At 42.2% G+C, this 22,561-nt stretch overlaps 3 protein-coding genes across 6 annotated transcripts in view; 1 reads left to right on the forward strand and 2 right to left on the reverse strand.

Moving 5' to 3' along the window:
• Window positions 1–12,152, reverse strand: part of LOC118430427 (mitofusin-2-like) — a 16,815-nt gene extending 4,663 nt beyond the window's left edge. The window contains exons 1-16 of one of the 4 annotated variants that reach the window (XM_035841289.1): window positions 11,996–12,152; window positions 10,114–10,339; window positions 9,391–9,405; window positions 8,271–8,406; window positions 7,920–8,019; window positions 7,427–7,489; window positions 6,259–6,318; window positions 6,095–6,159; window positions 5,086–5,194; window positions 4,264–4,371; window positions 3,410–3,563; window positions 3,035–3,102; window positions 2,643–2,764; window positions 2,110–2,236; window positions 1,677–1,884; window positions 599–732 (exon numbers count right to left, since the gene is read on the reverse strand). In XM_035841289.1, the coding sequence (XP_035697182.1) occupies window positions 599–732; window positions 1,677–1,884; window positions 2,110–2,236; window positions 2,643–2,764; window positions 3,035–3,102; window positions 3,410–3,563; window positions 4,264–4,371; window positions 5,086–5,194; window positions 6,095–6,159; window positions 6,259–6,318; window positions 7,427–7,489; window positions 7,920–8,019; window positions 8,271–8,406; window positions 9,391–9,405; window positions 10,114–10,309 (1,665 nt within the window). In that variant the 5' untranslated portion in view covers window positions 10,310–10,339; window positions 11,996–12,152. Of the gene's footprint in view, window positions 1–598; window positions 733–1,373; window positions 1,427–1,676; window positions 1,885–2,109; window positions 2,237–2,642; window positions 2,765–3,034; window positions 3,103–3,409; window positions 3,564–4,263; window positions 4,372–5,085; window positions 5,195–6,094; window positions 6,160–6,193; window positions 6,319–7,426; window positions 7,490–7,919; window positions 8,020–8,270; window positions 8,407–9,390; window positions 9,406–10,113; window positions 10,340–11,995 lie in introns of all 4 variants that reach the window. The other 3 variants (XM_035841288.1, XM_035841287.1, XM_035841290.1) reach the window with 3 other exon arrangements.
• A 284-nt stretch (window positions 12,153–12,436) lies between these two features.
• Window positions 12,437–17,818, forward strand: LOC118430666 (gamma-aminobutyric acid receptor-associated protein). Its single transcript, XM_035841653.1, has 4 exons — window positions 12,437–12,629; window positions 15,620–15,698; window positions 16,154–16,272; window positions 16,927–17,818. Exons 1-4 carry the CDS (start codon window positions 12,540–12,542, stop codon window positions 16,990–16,992), a joined length of 354 nt encoding a protein of 117 aa, XP_035697546.1. The 5' UTR covers window positions 12,437–12,539; the 3' UTR covers window positions 16,993–17,818.
• A 3,583-nt stretch (window positions 17,819–21,401) lies between these two features.
• The window catches only part of LOC118430890 (early endosome antigen 1-like), a 46,216-nt gene continuing 45,056 nt past the window's right edge, over window positions 21,402–22,561 (reverse strand). Inside the window, exon 26 of the mRNA XM_035841923.1 lies at window positions 21,402–21,885. Within this exon, the coding sequence (XP_035697816.1) occupies window positions 21,652–21,885 (234 nt within the window). The 3' untranslated portion in view covers window positions 21,402–21,651. The remainder of the gene's footprint in view (window positions 21,886–22,561) is intronic.

The raw sequence follows: 22,561 nt of genomic DNA on the forward strand, positions 1-22,561 counted from the left end.
ATATCATCTCATGCCCGTAGCCAGGGGGGGTTCGGGGGGTTCGGAAGAACCCCCTCACACGCCAGAAGGGTCCGCTTTTTCACGCTCAAGGGTCCACTTTTTAAAGTCCAAGATTTCTTTTTTAGGGCGGACTGATTTGCATTTTTCACTGATAGAAATTTCATTCAATCCAAACGAGTGTATCAGCAAAATTTGCCCCAGAAATTGCAGGAAATAGCGTTTCAGAGGGTCCAGGTTTCAAAATTTCCCAGACCTCCATTGCAACGCCTCGCATCTTCGGTGTCGGACATGGTGAAAATATGTTGGGGGAGTCGCCCGTAAAGACTTGCGTATCTTTAATAGAAATTCCGTTAAACTTAGCTTAGTCTTCCAGCAAATTTTACCAGTCAAAATGCAGGAAATAGCGTTTCAGAGGGTCAAGATTTCCATTTTTTCCGGGGGAGCATGCCCCCGGACCCCCCTAGGCAGCTCGCGCCTGCGGCGCTCGATGGTCCCCCAAGTACTAAAAAGAACCCCCCCAACCAAAATCCTGGCTACGGGCATGCATCTGAAGTAGCAAGTAGAAGTGAGTAAGTGATAAATCAGTATCCATCCAGACCTGGAAGTCTGCGCACAGGTTGTGGATATCCAGGTGGAAGTTGGCCTCGAACGGCTCCCTGCGCACCAGCACCGCTCCGGACTGCTCCATGCACTGTTGTCTCACCTCGGGGGGGAGCAACGCTTCCATACGCTCTGAGGGAACAGAATTATAGGTCATATCAAATATATTACTTCTCAACAAAAGAGGGAAGTGTGTGAATGTCCGTGTGTCCGAGTGTGTACAAGTGTATGTAAAAGTCTGTGCATATGTGTGTGCGTGTGTGAATGTAAGTGCAGTGTGTGTGTTCATGTGTGAATCTGTGTATGTGTGTGTAAATGTGTGTGTGAATGCATGTGTGTGTGTGACACAGGTGTGTATGTGACCCACTCACCTGTCATTTCTGTCTGTACCAGCTCTAACGTCTGGCTGAGGTTGGGCATACACCTGGTGGCCAGGTTTCTCCCCAGCCCCTGCTCCAGGTGTGACACAGGTGTGTAAGACCCACTCACCTGTCATTTCTGTCTGTACCAGCTCCAGTGTCTGACTGAGGTTGGGCATACATCTTGTGGCCAGGTTTCTCCCCAGCCCCTGCTCCAGGTGTGACACAGGTGTGACACAGGTTTGAGACAGGTGTGACACAGGTGTGATACAGGTGTGTAAGACACTGTGACTCACCTGTCATTTCTGTCTGTACCAGCTCCAGTGTCTGGCTGAGGTTGGGCATACACCTAGTGGCCAGGTTCCTGCCGAGCCCCTGCTCCAGGTGCGACACAGGTGTGTAAGACCCACTCACCTGTCATTTCTGTCTGTACCAGCTCCAGTGTCTGACTGAGGTTGGGCATACACCTGGTGACACAGGTGTGATACAGGTGTGATACAGGTGTGACAAAGGTGTGACACAGGTGTGATACAGGTGTGATACAGGTGTGACACAGGTGTGATACAGGTGTGATACAGGTGTGTAAGACCCACTCACCTGTCATTTCTGTCTGTACCAGCTCTAGTGTCTGGCTGAGGTTGGGCATACACCTGGTGGCCAGGTTCCTCCCCAGTCCCTGCTCCAGGTGTGACACAGGTGTGTAAGTGACCCACTCACCTGTCATTTCTGTCTGTACCAGCTCCAGTGTCTGGCTGAGGTTAGGCATACACCTGGTGGCCAGGTTCCTCCCCAGCCCCTGCTCCAGGTGCGTGTGCAGCTCCTTCTTGTACACCTTCAGCACCATGGGGTTGGGGTGGAACGGGGTGTTGAACTCGTCCATCAGCACCGACAGCCGGCGGATTTCCTCCCGCATCGCGCTGGAGACCTGGAACACGAAGCAAGAGCGTTACGCCTGATCCTGACCTTACAGTAACCCTTAAACCCTGACCCTTCACCCCTGATCTTTAACACAACTGTTTCTGTACATCCTCTGTCATGTCCCTGCACTCCTGGGTCATCAGGTCCAGCTGTTTCTCTGTCACTTCCAGATGGTCACTCTGTAACCCCTGACCCTTTACCCCTGACCCTTAACCTCTGATCTTTAACCCACCTGTTTCTCCACATCCTCCGTCATGTCCCTGATCCTGTCCTTGCACTCCTGGGTCATCAGGTCCAGCTGTTTTTCTGTCACCTCCAGACGGTCGCTCTGCTCCTTGCACTGCTCGATACAGATGGCTCTACACAAAAAAAAACATTTTCACATGTATGTGTGACAATGTGTGGTTTACAAGAAAACAGGAACCTGCAACACCATTGCACAAGATGAGCATGTTTAAACTGTGATGTTGTTCCCAAAATAATTTTATCAGGTAATATTATAATATAGGAAATCCTGTGATGTTGTTGTTTACAAGTTTTAAAGGGTCTAGTTTGAGGTGATGTTTTTCACTCGATAAACCTTGTGCATCTTTTTTAAATAGTTCACAGTTAACAAACACTACGAAAATAATGATGTAAATATTCATAAATGGAGTTATACAGGTCAGGTAATTCACATGAAGGTTTTGTTCTTGAGAATACTTTGAATTTTGGGGCCCAAATCCTGTATCTGTAAGTACATTACTACAGTAAGGAGACCCTGACCTCTGCTGAGATGACCTGCCGAAGACATCTTCCATCACCTCCTTGAGAGCGCTGGAGATCGTCTTGCCTCGCTTGGCATGCTGGTCAAACTTGGTCATCACCGCCGAGTGCGAGATGGTTTCCTAGGCAACAGTAACCATGGTAACTCAGATATCATCTCTACTGAGCACTCTACGTCTTTACTGTCACGGTGTTGCTTGTTAATGTTCTGGGATGCATCTGTATCCATGTCGAACATACATATACGACTTCTTATTCATTTATACATGTCGAATAGAAGACAAGCGTGGTAGTCATGTTTTAGCTTGTCAGACGATTATTTCTTTTCAATTGGTTGTGCATGATTCTTTTGCACGATCATGATTGTCACACAATTCTTAGATCAGACTCACCTCAAATTTTCTTTCAAAGTTTTCAAACTCAAACAGTCTTGCTTGGAAGCCTTCTGCCAGGGCTCCACCTAGACAAACACAAAAACGTCTTATTTACTGACACAAACTAAAGAACTAAATAGAAGAGGCCCAGATCAGATATACTACATACATGTGTCAATGTCTTGTTACTTCAACAGTCTAACTGATTCAGAATCTAATACTCTAATTTTCCTTCTTCCGGCATGCCCTTTTATTTCTGACCACCATTTCTTATGGCTCTCAATTTTCTTGACATTTGTCCCTGAATTATGACCTTGACCTTTGTGCCATGTGATCTTGACCTATTGACCTTTGTGCCATGTGACCTTGAGCTATTGACCTTGACCTACTGACCTTCCTCCGGCATGCCCTGTTGTTTCTGCAGGCGAGACTGCAGTGCCTCCTTGGCCGACACAAAGAACACCCTGTCCTCAGCCTGGAGTCTGTCTACAACTCCCAGCTCCTCCACCAGGAAACTTACACATCGCTCCAGGTGCTGCTTTTTTACCTGTAAAGGACACAGACGTAAACATCAGACACACCAACACACCTGTAGCTCACACCGACTCCTCACACATCGCAATAGGCGTGCTGTTTTTTTTTACCTTCAAGTTGTCAATTTATCTGAAAGCCAGTATACTTTTGACTTGGGGATTCCCCAAGATTTTTATCAATGGTACTGTATAATACGTACATGTAGACGAAGCTATTTGTTTGTTTTTCAACATTCCTGTATCTTAACTTGAAAGTTCATCTGTGTTGGTAGAAGTCATTCTTGAAATAGTTGAACTGTAATTTCCAACACAAAAATTGGACTCACCCAAGGTTTCGACTGATTCCTTGACAAATTAAAGACCTCTGCAGTCAGATTTTGGAGAGTCTTATTTTTGTATTGGAAATTACAGTTCAACTATTTCAAGAAGGATATTCTGTATCTTGAGTTCTCTTCCATGCAGATGTTTGACATTTGAGGCTTATGCCTGAAGCTGTCTCTCATACACAGGGCTGCCGGCTTCATGTCATGATCCAAAATGATAAAATTATCTAATCCTGTAAGTATAAACATGGAGCTTACCCTAGAATTCGATGCACATGGCTGAACAACAAGGTTGCATTACCACTTACACCGTGACATGAGGACATGCGTGCTAAGATGATGTAACAGTACTAGACTGAATATGTTCATTAGTATATTTCTGAGTACTCACAGCCTCCATGAACTCAGGTTCGCTGGCCGAAGCGTCCCAGCGGTTGTTAAGGATGAAGATGTTGGGTTTGGATAGACGCTCGCTCACCGTGTGGAAAAAGTTCTTCTCCTGTAGACACAGAGCAACAAAATTTACCTTTAAATTTATTCATGAAGAATGCCAAATATATACCCCTGAACTTAACATTATTCTTTCAGGTCATTCTGGTTATGTGAGAGACAACAACTTCAGAACTCTGGCTTTGTGTGCCCAAATTGTGCTGCGACTACATTGCAAGGATTGGCCTACAAAGCTACAGAAGATGCTCGTTGAAGAGGTTCATCAGTCACGTATGCATACAGTTATAACAATTGTCTTCAAACAATGACTATTATTTGTAAGGGTACAGTACGTACCTCCCAAATTTTCGATGTCTACCAGTACATAATCGTCAGGGGAATGACCTAGTCTCAGTTCTCTGTTGAACCGGACTGAGGGTTGGGAGCTGCCCAAGTGCTTAGCCTACCTCTCCTCCGCAAGCAGGCGAGGGGAGGGGGCGGATGATCCACGCAAGCCCGATCTAGTCTCGTGTTCTCTCGCGAGAACTGAGACTAGGTCATTTCCCTGACGATGATGTACTGGTAGACATCGAAAATTTGGGAGGTATGTACTGTACCCTTACAAATGACAGTCATCGTTTGAAGAAAATTGTTATTACAGAAGGTGCTATAAACAACCCTAATCCTGAGTGCTACCACTATCTTTCAAGATGGACAGACACCTACCTACATTCTGTCTATGGTAGTGGTAAATCTCGATAATGAAAAATCAAATCAGACTTGCCGTTCTCATGAGCGTGGACTCGGAGTTTGCCACCAACACGAAGACGTCGGCGTCCAGACAGTGTTCGTCAATCCAGCTGTCCAGGTCAGGGGTCACGTCGATACCAGGGCTGCAGGACAAAAAATACCATTAAATTGCAATTTTACAGTCAGATCTTCATAAAACACACAAGTACACGTAAGCTTGTGGCACCTTTGTCTTATATGTAGAATGCTGTTTTCTTCAAATAACAGATAAAAACCCTACTACAGTTCCTTGAAGGTCACTTACCTCTACTGTGAGCATGGATTTTGAGGTTCCAAACTCCAACAAATAGGATGGCCTTTGAACCCTGAACTTTTGATCAAGGAAGAAGGGGTAGTACTTCATCTGTATATCACAAAACATTACTTCTCTACTAAATCCACAAGATTGCACATGCATGGTAGCACAAATTCTATTTAGAATGCCTCCAAGGTAGCACAGTCCAGTCAGATTCTTCCTTAACACACCTGGCTGTCTCCCTAGTGTCTCACCTGTCTAACAACACCTGGACTCACCTGTCTAACAACACCTGGAATCACCTGTCTAACAACACCTGGACTTACCTGTCTAACAACACCACGTCGTCCCTCAGCAGTGCACACCTGCCCTTCGGTCAGAACACCTTCACCTGAACTCACCTGTCTAAGTCAACACCACGTCGTCCCTCAGCAGTGCACACCTGCCCTTCGGCCAGAACACCTTCACCTGAACTCACCTGTCAAACAACACCTGAACTCACCTGTCTAACAACACCTGGACTCACCTGTCTAACAGCACCACATCGTCCCTCAGCAGCGCACACCTGCCCTTGGGCCAGAACACCTTCACCTGAACTCACCTGTCTAACAACACCTGGACTCACCTGTCTAACAACACCACGTCGTCCCTCAGCAGTGCACACCTGCCCTTCGGCCAGAACACCTTCACCTGAACTCACCTGTCTAACAACACCTGGACTCACCTGTCTAACAACACCTGGACTCACCTGTCTAACAGCACCACATCGTCCCTCAGCAGTGCACACCTGCCCTTCGGCCAGAACACCTTCACCTGAACTCACCTGTCTAACAACACCTGGACTCACCTGTCTAACAGCACCACGTCGTCCCTCAGCAGCGCACACCTGCCCTTAGGCCAGAACACCTTCACCAGGATACTGCTGTCCTCAAGACGCTCTCCACACAGCGCATGGGCCAGCTGGCCGACAGACTGCACAGGGATACAGAAACAAGTTTAAACACCAGAACTTTACAGTCAGGGTTTGGACAACTGTCATTCTTTCATCAGCTTAGAGCAGCTACAATTGGAATCTTCTCTCACAAAGATACATATTTAACAGAGGGTTCAGAATCATCTTTATTGAGTCTTGGCCAGACATACAAGGAGAAGATGAATGACAGTGAAATACCTAGGTCAACCCTTATTCTGGAATTAGGGCATCCAGAGGGCGCAAGGGAAGACATGATAAAAATCCTGTGCATCGGACTGCTAAAACACAGAAACTATTAAAACATATTAGGCAAGAAGATGGCAAAACTAGTATATTGCACTAATTGAGTATTGCACTAATTCATGTACAACTATAATTACCAGCAGCTTGAGAAGAGTCCCAGAGGTTTTTCCCATTCATTTTCACAACTGCATTTCTTGCACAATATATAACATATGAAGTGCATACTGCACACCTTCCTAACCTGCTTTTCAGGTGGCAAACTTTGCGTTCCTTAAGGCTAGCAGCACACAGAGATTTTAACTCTCATCTGTACAGTTTTCCTGTCGTCAGAGTCAGGTATGAGCAGGTAAGCCTCGTACCCTTTGCTGCTTACATGGAATAAACAAACAAACAAACAAGTCTCACCTGTACCGTTTTCCTGTCGTCAGAGTCAGGTGTGAGCAGGTTAGCCTCGTACCCGTTGCTGCTTACATGGAATAAACAAACAAACAAACAACAAACAAGTCTCACCTGTACAGTTTTCCTGTCGTCAGAGTCAGGTGTGAGCAGGTAAGCCTTGTACCCGTTGCTGCTTACATGGAATAAACAAACAAACAAACAACAAACAAGTCTCACCTGTACAGTTTTCCTGTCGTCAGAGTCCGGTGTGAGCAGGTAAGCCTCGTACCCGTCGCTCCTTACATGGAATAAACAAACAAACAAACAAACAAACAAACAAACAAGTCTCACCTGCACAGTTTTCCTGTCGTCAGAGTCCGGTGTGAGCAGGTACGCCTCGTACCCGTCGCTCCCCTCCACGTTGATAAAACAGTTGGTGGTGTGTCCGCTAAATAAACAAACAAACAAACAAACAAACAGTCTCACCTGTACAGTTTTCCTGTCGTCAGAGTCAGGTGTGAGCAGGTACGCCTCGTACCCATCGCTGCCCTCCACGTTGATGAAACAGTTGGTGGTGTGTCCGCTAAACAAACAAACAAACAAACAAACAAGTCTCACCTGTACAGTTTTCCTGTCGTCGGAGTCAGGTGTGAGCAGGTACGCCTCGTACCCATCGCTCCTTACATGGAATAAACAAACAAACAAACAAGTCTCACCTGTACAGTTTTCCTGTCGTCAGAGTCAGGTGTGAGCAGGTACGCCTCGTACCCATCGCTCCTTACATGGAATAAACAAACAAACAAACAAGTCTCACCTGTACAGTTTTCCTGTCGTCAGAGTCCGCTGTGAGCAGGTAAGCCTCGTACCCATCGCTCCTTACATGGAATAAACAAACAAACAAACAAACAAGTCTCACCTGTACAGTTTTCCTGTCGTCAGAGTCCGGTGTGAGCAGGTAAGCCTCGTACCCGTCGCTGCCCTCCACGTTGATAAAACAGTTGGTGGTGTGTCCGATCCCGCTGGGTAGGATCTTATCCCGTAACATGGCGTTCACGACCGTACTCTTCCCGTTACTCGTTCTGTGGCAACAGGAAGCAAAATAGTTCATCCAAAGAAATACTAGTATCATCGCCTTGCCATAAAAGGATACCACTCATATATACATCTCTCCCTCCCTCTCCCTCTCTCTCTCTCGGTTTAACGTCTGTTGTTCCCCATGGGGTTAAAGTCAGAAGAAACAGAAACTCATCTTTCACCAAAAATACTCCATAGTTTCAACCCAGAATATCTAATATCAATGATCTGCTTTTTGTGCCATTTTGTCACCGACCTGCCAAAGAATGCGACCTTCATCTTGTCCCGTGAGATGACCTGCGCGATCCCGGCGACCTTGGCCTTGTACTGCTCCACCTGATTAACGTGGTTCTCGTTAACGATCTCCAAGCCATCGCACTTCGCATTTGATTCTGGGGAAAATTTAAAACAAGGATTGAGAACACACATTCTCATATCTTATAACTAGATTTTGACTTGTTAAAAAGCAAGCTTAGCAAGTTTGATTCTAACCATGCCTGATCATTCTCCTATGCAGAGACATCCAACAGCACCAGCAAACCGCCTCTAGTCTGTACTCTGCTATCTCAACCATCACCTTCAGTTTCTAACTGCCCTGCTTATAAATATTAATGAGCTTACTCTTGAATATGCGATATCCCTTTAGAAAACTAAAAAGACTATTCTCTGATTTTCTGACAGCTAGTTTGTGGCCACGCCCACAGGAACTGATGGTGACAGTTGAGATAGCAGAGTACAGACAAGAGGCGGTTTGCTGGCGCTGTTGGATGTCTCTGCATAGGAGGATGTGCCTGATTTGTGTTTTGAATACTGCTTATTTACTTGATGGTGTTTAAACAATCAAAAAGTGCATATTGAATTCTGGTGAAATTTGAAACCAAAGGATGAACACACCCTTTCTTGAAACAAAGTCTTAGCGGCCAATGGTTGGTGTGAACTTGGTGATCTAATACAAAATATTGTTACTGTTTTTGTTGTCACTCTGATCAGTTGCTAGTGGCATGTAAATTTTTTTACGTGTATTTCTTTGATATGGCATATATATGATTCAGCATACACTGCACAAGTGATGCTTGAAACTGTAAGTTGAGTTTTCTCCTTATTAATTTTTTTTGCAAGTGGGACTTCAAACTGGACAATGGACCCTGATAAAAAATTGATGAAATAGACATAATTATCATGAAGAACACATTACTAATATTGGAACTGATGGAAATATGTGTATAAGTGTGATGTTGTGGAAATGTGTACTGCATTTCACAAAAGCTGAACAGTAACAGCCTAAAGCAGTGGTGTTGTATGTGTAGCAGGGCAACAAATGGAAAGCTGTAAAGTCAGAAAAGCTTGAATCAGAGAGAGTCATGGCCGGTACTTACGGAAGTTCTCAGCGACTGCGAGGGGTGAGAAGGGAGAGGAGAGAGAAATGTTAGAGCTACTATAACAACAGGGATACACGTGTGGAGAGAAGGGAGAAGACAATGGTATCTGTGAATTAGGGGTGGGTACTGGTACTGGTACAGAATGTGTACATGTCTGGTTCAGGTCCAGAGGATTGGGTGCAGGTCCGTACCTGAACCTGATTGTCTGTGAAAAGTTGTGAATGGGTGATACTCAAAACAATTTCCATTCTGGTATGATGTACCAGTATACACCCCTACCATGAATAGTTTCATCAGGATGTTAAGTCAACAAAGCTCTCTGTATTGTAAACATTTCTTTCACACAGTATGCAGCAGTACCACCTAGCTACAGTGTGAAGGAAAACAAGTCAGTACTGCCGTGAGGAAGGTGACAGATGGACACTGAAACGTGTGACTGACCGATATCATTTCTGATATCATGTCTGTAACTCATATCGATTAGGTTTACAAATGTTTACAAATGAAATGGAAACAGGACAGGTTTGCCAACAAAGAGAAGTCCTATAGTTATCCTAGTCATGAGCAACCTTACTATAGTATTGTAGCATTAGGACACTGTACTGGTAATATCATTGTAATAAACCTTAATTTAGTCTCTAAAGAAATCATCACCCAAAACTGTTACTAGTACATTGCCTAAACAAACATGGCAGAGAATGGACAGTATTAAAATCTTACCTTTCAGAAAATCGGAGCTCTCGTCGATGTATCCCGTAATCTGCTCAAATATCCCATTTATTCTCTTCTTGGCAGTGACAAAGTGTTTGAGGGGGGAGCCGGGATCTTTGTCGGAGGTTTTCTTCTTCTTCTCGGCTCCGAGTGAATGCATGGGTGTGGCTACTGTGGATATTGATCGTATCAGACTTCCAGACATGGCAGGGCCAGGACGCAAGGATGGAGAAACCTGCGGAATAAACAAATAAATAAACAAAAACTAGTAAACAAACAAAGCTCCGAGTGAATGCATGGGTTTGGCTACTGTGGATATTGATCGTATCAGACTCCCAGACATGGCAGGGCCAGGACGCAAGGATGGAGAAACCTGCGGAATAAACAAACATATATAAACAAACAAACAAACAAATTTCCGAGTGAATGCATGGGTTTGGGTACTGTGGATATGGACCAAATCAGATTTCCAGACATGGCAAGGCCAGGACGCAAGGATGGAGAAACCTGCAGAATAAACATATCGGTAAATAAATAAACAAACAAACAAAGCTCACAGGTAACTCAGTTGTTATTTCGAAGAAACATTTTATTAGGAATATCAAGTTGACGGATGGTGGTTTCAAACTGCAAATACTTTGAATAGATACAAATGGAAAATAAATTGAAATTCGAAAGTATCGTTCATCAACTTGATACCCTTCTATTTCTAAAAAAAGGATATCACATGTGCAAGGCTACGCGGGTCACGGGTTCCTCACTGGGCTTCCAGTGACAAACATACATTTAAAATGGCGTCATGACTGGATGCCCAGTGACGAAGAAAGTTTGTCACTGGTTTCCCAGTGATGAATTGCTTTATTCCAGTGATGAACCTTGACTCGTCATTTGGTTTCCAGTGATGAACTACGCTCGTCACTCGGGGCCCAGTGATGAGCGTCAATTTCGTCACTGGACACTGAGTGCGGAACCAGCGAGGTCACCGGTTCCTCACTGGGTTTTCCAGTGATCGTTGACTCTTCGGCACTGGATACCGAGTGATGAAATTATTTTGGCACTGGGCTTCCAGTGACCACGTTCTAATAGCACTAGAACGTTCCGGTGCTGAGTTTGATATGCAACAAAAACACCCTAATTCACATGTCGCCATAGCCGTGTTACTGTTATATTTGGTCCGGAAGTGTGGGGACTTGCAGAGGCGACGTTAGTATGACTTTAAGTGCTAACTTTCAAATCCCCTCAACTGAAACGATGATTCCTTTTTCATCAATTAACTGAATATTTGTCGTCACTGGTTTACCAGCTGAAGTTTCCTCATCACTGGAAAACTAGTGACGATAAATATTCCCCACTGGTAAGCCAGTGACGACACGACTTCATCACTGGAAACCGAGTGATGAGAAATTTACCCGTGACCTCGGTAGTTTTGCATCACATGTAGTTAATCTCGTGGAACTGATGCGGTTAAAAGAGACAACAACAACAATGGCTAAAACAGTACTAGTATTTTGAACCCCCCACCCCACCTCTTTCTGACGCTAGACGCCCTTGCCCTTGACGTTGCGACATCACAACACAAAAATTTCAACTTTCAGCAAATATATACTACATATTTCAGACTTTCAATTCAGCAGTAGTCTGTTCTTGTTTACAATACATGTTCCTTCTTCAAAACTGTCGACATAAGAGGACATAGGCACACGTTTTTAGCCGTAGGCTACCAAAAATGTAAGTAGGTCGAAGCCGTTACGCACATGCCTTTTCTTTTTCGGTATCAAGTCTCTTGCGTAACACAGAAGAACACAACAACAAACGCAGTTTCAGTTAAAAGCAAACGATTTTAACGATCAGAATAGATTAAATGGCACTATGTTCCAATGATTTGACTCACCGATCCTGATTTGTGATGTTAAAACAATAAAATTTGTTGTTCGGTCGATCTTGTTCACCTAGACTGCCACCATCTTGGAAGTGGGATGTTCCATTTGCTAACAGGGGTGATGTGTCCGTGCCACGCCCTGCAGTTTTGAATTATTCCGCTAGATGACGCCACTGCGCGGTGATTTCCCACTGACATGACGTCACCACCCGTGAGGCAGTATCATATGATTGCTGGGCTACTCACAAAAACACAACCGTCGTATATCAAACCGCACAACAATAAAAACTCACTCATCTTTCCTATTCAGCGCATTTGGGGCAATAAAAGTGACGGAATCAGGTATAGACTAATATTCTACGTCATAATAACTGTACTATGATACAATCTAACGTGTTCGAAAGGATAACCCACAAGGAACTATTTTCTGTTCTGCCTTATTGCGTCACTCCAGTGACGCAGCACCACAACAAAGGCGGCCATATTGCCAACAGGAAGGAGAGGAAAGCAACTCTGTGAGCCTGGGTCAGAATAACTAGCGTTTTTACCTGTCAAAATGAAGTGGGAATACAAGGACGAGCACCCTTTCGAAAAGCGGAGAGCCGAGGGCGAGAAAATCAGGAACAAATACCCCGACAGAGTTCCGGTAAGCTCTATTTTCGTGTCAAGGTCCTGTGAGATATTTTTGTGATCCAGTCCTCTGCTTTGACCTGCTGGCATGCCATTTTGATGCTGTGTTTTTTTTTGTTGACGTGTACTTTTGTTTTCCACCAAGATCGACGTTTGCAAACTTCTCTAGATCTATTTAGAAGTGTCAGACGATAGGATTTTATGCAGGCAGAGTTGAATAATTCTTCTCTTAAAGAATTTCTTTGGGTAGAGCATTCGTGGGGAAATATAGCAGCTGGAAATATGACGTAGCTTGTTGTGTTTACGTTGTTGTTCTTTGTTTTTTACGGCGATTTTTAGCTCCTGTAACATTATACATGAAGCCTAAGATATCATTGTATACTAGCTAAAGCATCCATTTTGGTCAATTGATTGTAGGTCCTTCAAATTTAGTAGATTTAGGGGTGTGTTTTTATCTATTTCTGGCTGTCAAGCCAGGGCCCATCCCTCCGCTAAACAGGGCAGGGTTTGTCCTTTGTTTATTTGTTAACTGATGCCTCGAGTCTCGCAGTGTTTTGTTATTTCATACTTCAACCGCCAGTTTACAGTGTTCCAGTCCATTGTGCTCGGTAAATATTGTGTTTCACTCTAGTACTGTAGCTTCACATAATTTATCAAATGCAATTTCCCCATAGTACTAGTACAAGTAGTACCTTCCAAACACTAATTTAAGCTGCATTTGCCCTCCTTCAAAATTCTTATTGACTGGTTCACTCTTTGAATATGTTGAAGTCATACCCACAGCTTACAATACTGGCAAAAAAAAGATATTTTTGTGAGGCCAAAAGTCTCAAGTACTGTAATACTTTGTGCAGGGGATATTGGTTAGATAATCAAAGATTCCTTGATCCAACCAAGGAGGTTTAACCTCCTTGATCCAACCCCTTGTCCAATCCAGTTGTTTTTTACCCAACCCCCTCCCCTGTCCAATCCAGATTTTTTACCCCCATCCTTTCTCCTTTATTTTTTGGAATAGCCTGTGCCATTGACATCATAATGGGCATGACCTTTCTGTAAAGATTCCTTGACCCAACCCCTTGTCCAATTTCCAGAGGGTTTTTTACCCACCCCCCTCTCCAATTTAGATTTTTTTCCCCCACCCCCATCCTTTCACCTTTATTTTTTGGAATAGCCCGTGCCATTGACATCATAATGGGCATGACCTTTCTGTAACACTAACAGTTCATGCTAACCACTAAACCAGTAGAACCACATTAGGGTGTAACAACAGCAATACATCACAGTGCTGATAGCTTATAAACAACTTCTCACGCCTACAAGGTAAACTCTACATTACATTTATGGCTCAAACTGAAGTCAAACTCAAAGCATTGTTTGAAGCTATCTGACAGGAAAGGCATTAAATTATACAATGATTAAATCATTAGTGCCCCTCCCATACATTCAGTACAAGTGAAAAACACATTTTTATATGCAAATCTGAGGATTGGAACTTGGAAGACAAATCTTGTCAGTTGTTTCTTCTTCTTGTCTTCTTTTCTCAGCCCATACAACAATAGAGTAACATTTGGTGTAGATTGGGCAGTTTATTTTTGGCACAGAGCGTTTGTTTCACTTCGTTGAGAGTCCATTGTTCATCAACGCACCAAACAAGATTTCACGCTAAGCTCGTTGTACACCATGTGGAGGTTTATTTGACGTGCTGTACTGGACTTACGCAAATACTGGAGTTTGCTCTGCTCTGTTTGTTCTGGGTGTCAGTCACTGATAATTGATCACAGTACTATGACATCATCTGCAGCCTTTGATAAGATTAAAATGATTGTGTACTCTGTAGATTGTAATCGCTCTTGAAGAATCTAAGCTATTTATTCTGCTGTTACTAACAGTTAGGAAATGTTTTTAAAATACTGTTTTGTTTGTTTTAGGCCTGGTCATCCAAAATACATGTACCCATGTACGTCACTGTATGGTGTCATTTTGATGCCTTTGATTGAGATGAAACTAATGTTTGCAAGCAAAGATACATCGGTATCTATGATAGGCTGTATAGCTGTGACTTGAGTTGTAAGCAACATTTTAAACGTTACAAGATTGTGAGTTTCTTGTTGAGAAAGGTATTTTCCGAACGTCATTGTGGGAGCCAGTAAAGCTACTTATCAATCTTCCCATGGGACAATATTGCAGCATATGGGAGCTGCCCCCCCCCCCTCTTCATTCTAGCAAGCCTACAGGGTGATACTGTGATAGTTCACTCCTCCCCCAAGGGTTTACAGTCAAATGTGCATCAGCTTGGTACATGTAGAATTCGGCATGTCTGCCAACTTGGACCGAACTTTTCGCATGTCCTCCATACTTTAGGGGTGGGATTTTGTGTTTGAGGAGAGTCACGCCATAACATATCAGAAATTCATTTTGAAGTAGGAATGAGAAGAAGGTTTTGGATGTATTTTAGATTTGTGGTTAAAAATTAGTGGTTAAAAATTAGTATAAATTTTGATTTCTGATATTTTGGCAAACATCCACAATCACAATTCTATTAGGCAGAATGATTATCCGGATAATCTAATGTCAATTCTGTTCTACAACAGCCATACATTTTACAAAGGAGTCACTGGGAAAAATGTGAACATAAAACCATTACAAAAGTTTCAAGATTTTCCGTATAAGTTGTTCCCATTTGTTTTGACCAACATGTAATGTTACAATATTACACCTTCATTCATGGGTTATCCTATAACATATGAAGTCAAAAGACGGTTCTGTCAAAATGCAGTATTCTCAAAATACTGCATTTTGAAACAACCATCCGTCAACTTGATATCCCCAAATTACATGTAAATATACAAATGTAGGTTACCCATGGATAAAGGTGAACCAGCGTTAACCACTCTGTTATCGGTTAGGCATATGTTTTTTTGGACAGCTGGTAGTTGTTATTGTATCACACATGAGGGTAAATTATCATCACATTAATGATCCGCTATTGTTCCCTTGCTGTCCCAGGTGATCGTAGAAAAGGCCCCCAAGGCTCGGATCGGAGACCTGGACAAGAAGAAGTACCTGGTTCCCTCAGATCTCACAGGTGGGCTTCTTTAAGAAAACTTAGGATCCTTACAGTGCGTCTTCACTTGAGGGTCTTAGTCTTGCAAGGTAAAGAAGAAGAATTGTCATTGTAGCCTTCTGCGTTCAGTCAATGGAATTTTGAAAAATCAATAGAAAATGGCTTATCATCAAAACTGCAAAGCATGTAAATGGTTTTGTTTGCATAAAGGCATCCTGTTTAATTGGACCCAGATTGTTATGTATGTAATAATTATATTATGCAACAGTTGAATTTTGTATGCAATACTGTAATAAAAGTATGTAATATTATACAGCAGTTGAATTTTTGTCAGAATGTGTATCCAGAAAAGGAAAAATGGAAGAGAACAGTTATCCTGTGACTTATGATCAGACCAATCAACCAATTGTTACTTCCTTAGTTGGTCATTTCTTCCTTCTAACTCCTGTTTGTTTGCTTGCGTGTTTGTTTTTCAGTTGGTCAGTTCTACTTCTTGATTCGGAAGCGGATCTCACTCCGGCCGGAAGATGCGCTTTTCTTCTTCGTGAACAACGTCATTCCCCCCACCAGCGCGACTATGGGGTCTTTGTACCAGGTAAGGGGCTTACAGAATCTTTAAGATATGCCTTCTTATTTGTGGAGGTGTGGGCCTTGTAAAGGATGTACTTTCCTGTTGCTTACCCTCTCAGTCTCAGGTCTAATTCTGTGAATCTTGATCAATAAATATTTTTTTTATCATTTTGTCTTTTGTTTATTACTTCAGCGCAAGGGAGTGACATGTTGGTTTTTGTTTGATAACCTTTGTAGCTGTCTGTGTCTGTCTGTGTCTGTCTATGAGTGTTTATGTCTGTAGTGTTTGAACCTTTATTTTGAGGGACTCAAATCGGACTGCAGGCCACTTTGTATTGAGGTCAGGGCCAGATGTGTATTGATGCATGTTTCTGTGATTCTCAATCTACACAATGTAGCATTGTCAAATATCTTCTGCATGTGTGTGCATATATTTGCATGTGTATTTATGTATGTGCATGTGTGCATGGGTTGTGTTGTGTGTGTGTGTGTATTTGTTTGTCTGTGTATTTGTGTTTGAGTGTGCTCTTGTCTGTGAGTTTCCAATCTACAATGAAGCATTGCTACATGTCCACATCCTCATTGCAGATATTTTGGTAGGACTGGAATATTTGCAAACCAGTATGGGTAAGGGGCCGTCTCTGAACACCTTATTTATTTGTTTGTTTGTTTGTTTCAGGAGCATCACGAGGAAGACTTCTTCCTGTACATAGCGTACAGCGACGAGAGCGTTTACGGCATGTAGACTTCCGCCCCACAAGACACACTTAAGACACACACCGAGCAGACTTAGGACTGCTGAAGAATAATAGCATAATAATGATAATACCACCTTCTTTGACAAAATCTGTAGGTGTAATATAAATGAGCTTATAAAAAATCTAGAGAAATTGGCGAGTCTTAGAGAGTTATTTGCTGGATTTTGTGTACGAGAATGGCTGCAGTTTTTTTTCCTGAGTATGTATCTGGTTTTACATATAACACTCTCCCTTGTATAAAACTTGCGTTTTTTTTTCCGCAATATTTAATCGTGTAGACCAAAAATAGTAAAAAGTGTGGAGTGGAAAAAGGGGGAAAGAGAACAATTAGAAAAGCGGCAGTTTTTGTTATTTGATGAATGTGTGTGTGAAAATTGTAACTTGTTTTAGTTTTAATCGGGACTAGTATTTAATCATCCTTCTGCACTTCTTGTATTTAGCACAATCTTGCTTTGGTGAATGAGGGTTAATCTCAATATTTGTAGCTAAACATAGAATGTATGCAGCACATATGAATCGGTGAATAAACTTTATGTATGTATTACCCATTTCCGTATTGTCACTGCTGCAAGTGGCACACATACAACAATGTTTGGACATAAGTCAATTCTTTTGAAGCTCCTTGCTTCCAGTAAATGCCTACAATAACTTAAAACATGCTTTTTACCCCAAATTCAGATGAGTTGCAGTACAGAGTCTCTAAATACAATACAATTACTGTTACCATGGTAACTTTGTTATTAAGAAGCACAAACGGGTGTAAAGGACACATCGGTGATTGACACGTATCAATAAAATCAACGTGTACATAGACGTGCTGTGCTCGTGTTTTGGGCTGTTTTTACTTAAAAATTGATACACGTGTGCATGCATGTGTGTGTATATGTGTGTGTGTGTATAAGTGTGTGTGTGTGTGTGTGTGAAACATTCTCAACAAAATTGTATAATCAAGAAAAAATGTCCAGGTAAATGTACAAAGAAGTCGTTTTCGGTTGTGAAACAATAAATATACAGTGTCACCAATAGTGCAAGCACCCACATACAAACATGCACACACACACACAGTCACAAGCACACACAAACAAGCGTAATCAAACAGCATTAGTGATCACACTAATTTGAATTTTGGTACACATTCATATAAGATTTTATACTTGACATCTATGCTTCGAAATCTGTGTTGTACTTATTATTTCTGGGTGAGGCCGAGGACTTATTGATCACCCCTCGTACACTCAAACATGCACACATACACACCCACATACAAATATGCACACACAGTCACAAGTATATGAGCATATACACAAATATGCACATACAAATCAAACCATCCTTCCATCCCCACTATAAATAAAGGGGCATTAGGTAAATAGAATAAAATATCAGAAGAAAAACCAAAGCAGTATGCACTTTTCACCATTGTATTATTCTAAAACAGTGGAACCCTGAGTATCTGACCATATATGTACATACAAATGTACCAAAAATGTACATTCTTGGCTGTATATAGGCAGTGTACTAGAGCCTTGAGAAGTTCACCAATTCTTCTGTGGCATACCTGGAAGATATAACTACTTGTTTGGCAAACACGTAGTTATGTTAATTAATCCAGGTGATAAGATGCGCTAAATATTAGTCACTCATACAGACAAGCAACTGGATTCCATCCTCCTACGCACGGCTAGCTAACTGCCTATTGGGGCCCTGCTGTCTGGTGGCCCACCAGCAGTTACTGTGCGCATCGCCACAAACCAGCTGTCAGCCAATCAGAGAATAGGTCTTTCTTGGGCTTTCTGTTTACGAAAGCCATCTCACAAAGGCCGCTGTGAAACAATCATGTTGCGTCTTACATAGCTCCATCCTCCTACGCCCGATCCCCAACTGCTGACTGCCCATATAAGGGTAAGCTCATTAATATTCATAAGCAGGGCGGTGAGTAACTGATCTGAGTGCACCAGACAGCAGAGGGACCACAACGAGTTTCAACACAGCTGTGGTCCCTCTGCGTAGGAGAATGCTGGATTATGATTATGATGATTTTAAAAACGGTTAGATGTTTCAGGTATCATCGACTTAACCTTTTGTCACTGACGACAAGCAGATTTGTTTAAAAACGTCTTTTTCCAAAATCATCATATCCAGTTGCTTGAGCACCTATTATTTGGCATATCTTATCACCTGGATGTCCAACCTTCATTGATGTAACTGCTTGTTCAGTACATGTACCTGCTTTCACATTTTTGTCCAGGTATAACAATGCCTATGGCAAGGACATTGGGATATAAGTTACCATTTGGTCACTCAAAGTTACACATTACACAATACATACAAAACCTTGAATATCCAATTTGATTCTTCTATTATTGTCACAATTTCATGTGTGAGATTATCGTTTAGAATACAGAAGTGGACACTTTGCTACATAATGTAAAACAGCTACATTGGTGTGGCAAGAAGTGAAAGAAAGGACAAACAGCCGGTCTGAAAACATGTACCAAACAAGTAACACATGTACTAAACACATAACTTTACAGTTGGTCTCAGAAGCAAAGAAACTCTACACACTAATTTTCTTCGATTTTTCATATTAACATAAAACTTTTTGCAAAGTCATTTTGCATTAAATAAACTTGAAATTCACTGCGACAAACCTGAATATATATACAACTAAAATACTTATCATCATAAATTATGATAATCACAATGCCATTGATGTAGTTCACAATCAAGAATGATAAAGATTTTGCAATAAAAACACCAGAAATATACATAATACAGTCCTTCTTGCACACTATTTGGTTAAAAATTTGACACCATTTTCATCTAATACAAAGTAGTTACATTGGCAAGACAAATAATATGACTTTACAAACCATTTCTTAATATACATATTCAGTCAAATCTTGAGTCAAGTCTTAAGACTTTCTCTCTGAATAGCTTGAGAAGTCTTCGAACTTTCACTCTGAGTAACTTGAGAAGTCTTCAAACTTTCGCTCTGAGTACCTCTTAAAAGTCTAAGACATTTCACTCTGTGTACCATGAGAAGTCTTAGAACTTTCACTCTCATTATTTTCAGATAAGTACAATTTACCACTCATTGTGAGAAGTTTTAAAAACTTGCACCTCTCTTATGCAACTCTTGTCCAACATAACCATGATAGTGGCATGAACTTTTAAAAATCCATGGAATATTTGCAACAAGCTTTTTGTCCAAGTATTGCCATTGTGGGTAGCAAGGGTGCCTAGTATAAGTACATGTCATTACCAAGTACAAGTTTCATGGATTTCATTTGAATCTTACCAAATACCGACAATCTACTACTATCAACAAATGTCGCTAAATCAATTTTATTCATTCAGTGATATTTGTTCTGAGTAGTAAAAGTCCTGTACAATTTGCATGAAGACAAGTTGATTCATCATAGGCATCCCTGGGTAAGGTTTGGGTCACATTTCCAAACCGGGGCCCGGCTGGGCAGCTTTCGGGAGCGAAAAGAATGATATAAAAGACATCAAAATACACAAGATGGACAAAATCAGATTCATGGGAAGGATCTGTGTATATTTCTAGGTATACAGTTTAATTTTTCGTTTTTTGAAACATCCCGGCCGGGCCCCGCTTTGGAAATGTGACCTAAGCCTTAGCAACATCAAAATTTAACTTTTGACTGTTGTGTTTTCTCCCTCAAGCTCACCAAGTGTAAATCACCAGCTGCAGCTCCCTGGCAAGGGTTTACAAAATATATAAGTTTTTTTAAGCTAAATTAGTCTGCTAAAAGGCCACAAAGCTGGATCAGAAGTCGACCAGCAAACCAAACTGTGACGAGGGCTGCCACTGTCTTCCCCCAATTTATAACATCCTCGGGTCACGTGACGATCAGACTTGACAAAGAATGGCAGAAGCTACTCGAAAGCTTCTCAATCTTACTCCCTCTATGTTGTGTGCTTCAGGTTAATTTCCTGACATCAAACAGCCATGATTCATCAGTGTGCATGGTCACATTCAGTTTACCAAACAATTTCGTTGTTGTCATGGGATTTTCAGCAAGGCTATCGAACAGAATTGAACATTAATATAGAATACAACACAGTGTATTCCGTATCACCCGAGGTACCAGCCCAACCGCAGGTCGGATCGCCCGACAGCCAACATTTTATTTATGTCATACCTACCTGAGAAAACCCATGTTTTGATGTGAAATGCACCAAAAGTTGAACAATTTGGTGCCCTCGAACAAAAAGTGTTACAACAGCAATGTTCCAACATCCTAATCAGGTATTCGAATTGCCAACCGTTCCGCACTCAGCCCGCTCAAAATGGTTCGATTTAATCGAAGGAAGCCTGTGTGATACAACTTTCGAACCTGTGTGATGCGGAAAGTCCGGAACACCCGTATAGAACGTTTTCGCGTCACAAGTATGACATAAAAAAGGGTATATAACAGCCTTTAACATATTAACAAGACTGCTGGATTTCTTACGACACATCCATGACTACCCCAAGAATACCCTTTAGCTATCATGCAGGGTCCTTATACTGAACAGCTCATCTGTTACAGTAGAAAAAATATTTTTCTAAACTTACATCCAAGGTAACGACCATGCACACTGCATCTTACGTAACATTATTTTGAAGCCATTCCCCTTCATTCTTTGTAGTACGTGGAGTTATCCAGATCCTCTTCTGTACCAGGTGAGTAGTTCACCTGGCTCAGGTAACTGTTGAGGATGGGTGAGGAGTGATGGTAAGGTGTGCCCAGGTCATGTTGACCATCTAAGATGTGAGAGCTGAGGGAGGTGCCCAGGCCGCTGCTGGGTCTCGCTGAGATGAACTCCGAGTCTAACGACTGAGGGATGGACGTCAGCGATCTCGTGATGGCCTGGAAGAAAAAGTCAGAGCTTTTGTTTTGAATACAGGTTAATATTGTAGATGACATAGAATAGTTTGAATCAAGTTGTTGAATCGTAGGATACTGTCTACAATTGATTTTTAGCAGTGGTGTGAACACTGACTGCTGTTTCAGGGACCCACTCTGCATAATCAAGTACATATAGAATACAACACGGTGTATTCCGTATTACCCGAGGTACCAGCCCGACCGTGGGAGGGCTTGGACCGTACTCGGCCCACTCGAAACAGTTCGATTTATTCGAATGGAGCCCGTGTGATAAGCCCGGGCCGTACGGAAAGTTACCACACGGTCCGAAACACCCGTATCGAACGTATTCGAGTCACAGGTATGACATAAAGGATATTATGACTACTAGCTATCCCAACAGCTGTTCACTTAGTCTTTAGACTTGTTTTCTCAGGACAGACAAGATTGATAATTGTATTAATGGTAGTTTTCCCAATACTAACTGTGTTGTTCCTTGGAATTGGACCATTACACCATCCAACACATATGCGTACATTGTAAATTAAAGTAGTTTTACCCTATTCTTTGGCCTTCAACAAAAAACAAACAAACCTCTCTCTGTTTCTCTATCCTGTAGTCTTGCACCAGTCTGTCGAGTCGGTCCTTCTGCCTGTTCAGGGCAACCAGAAATGCAAAA

Source organism: Branchiostoma floridae, chromosome 14, assembly GCF_000003815.2.
Source record: "Branchiostoma floridae strain S238N-H82 chromosome 14, Bfl_VNyyK, whole genome shotgun sequence".
NCBI classification, from domain to species: domain Eukaryota; kingdom Metazoa; phylum Chordata; class Leptocardii; order Amphioxiformes; family Branchiostomatidae; genus Branchiostoma; species Branchiostoma floridae.

What these genes read in the sequence shown, in the direction of transcription:
- LOC118430666 (XM_035841653.1), top strand. Translation starts at nt 12,540, where the DNA reads ATGAAGTGGGAATACAAGGACGAGCACCCTTTCGAAAAGCGGAGAGCC. An exon ending in GGTTCCCTCAGATCTCACAG is followed by an intron (nt 15,699 to 16,153) that starts GTGGGCTTCTTT and finishes TTTGTTTTTCAG; the next exon opens with TTGGTCAGTTCTACTTCTTG. An exon ending in CTATGGGGTCTTTGTACCAG is followed by an intron (nt 16,273 to 16,926) that starts GTAAGGGGCTTA and finishes TGTTTGTTTCAG; the next exon opens with GAGCATCACGAGGAAGACTT.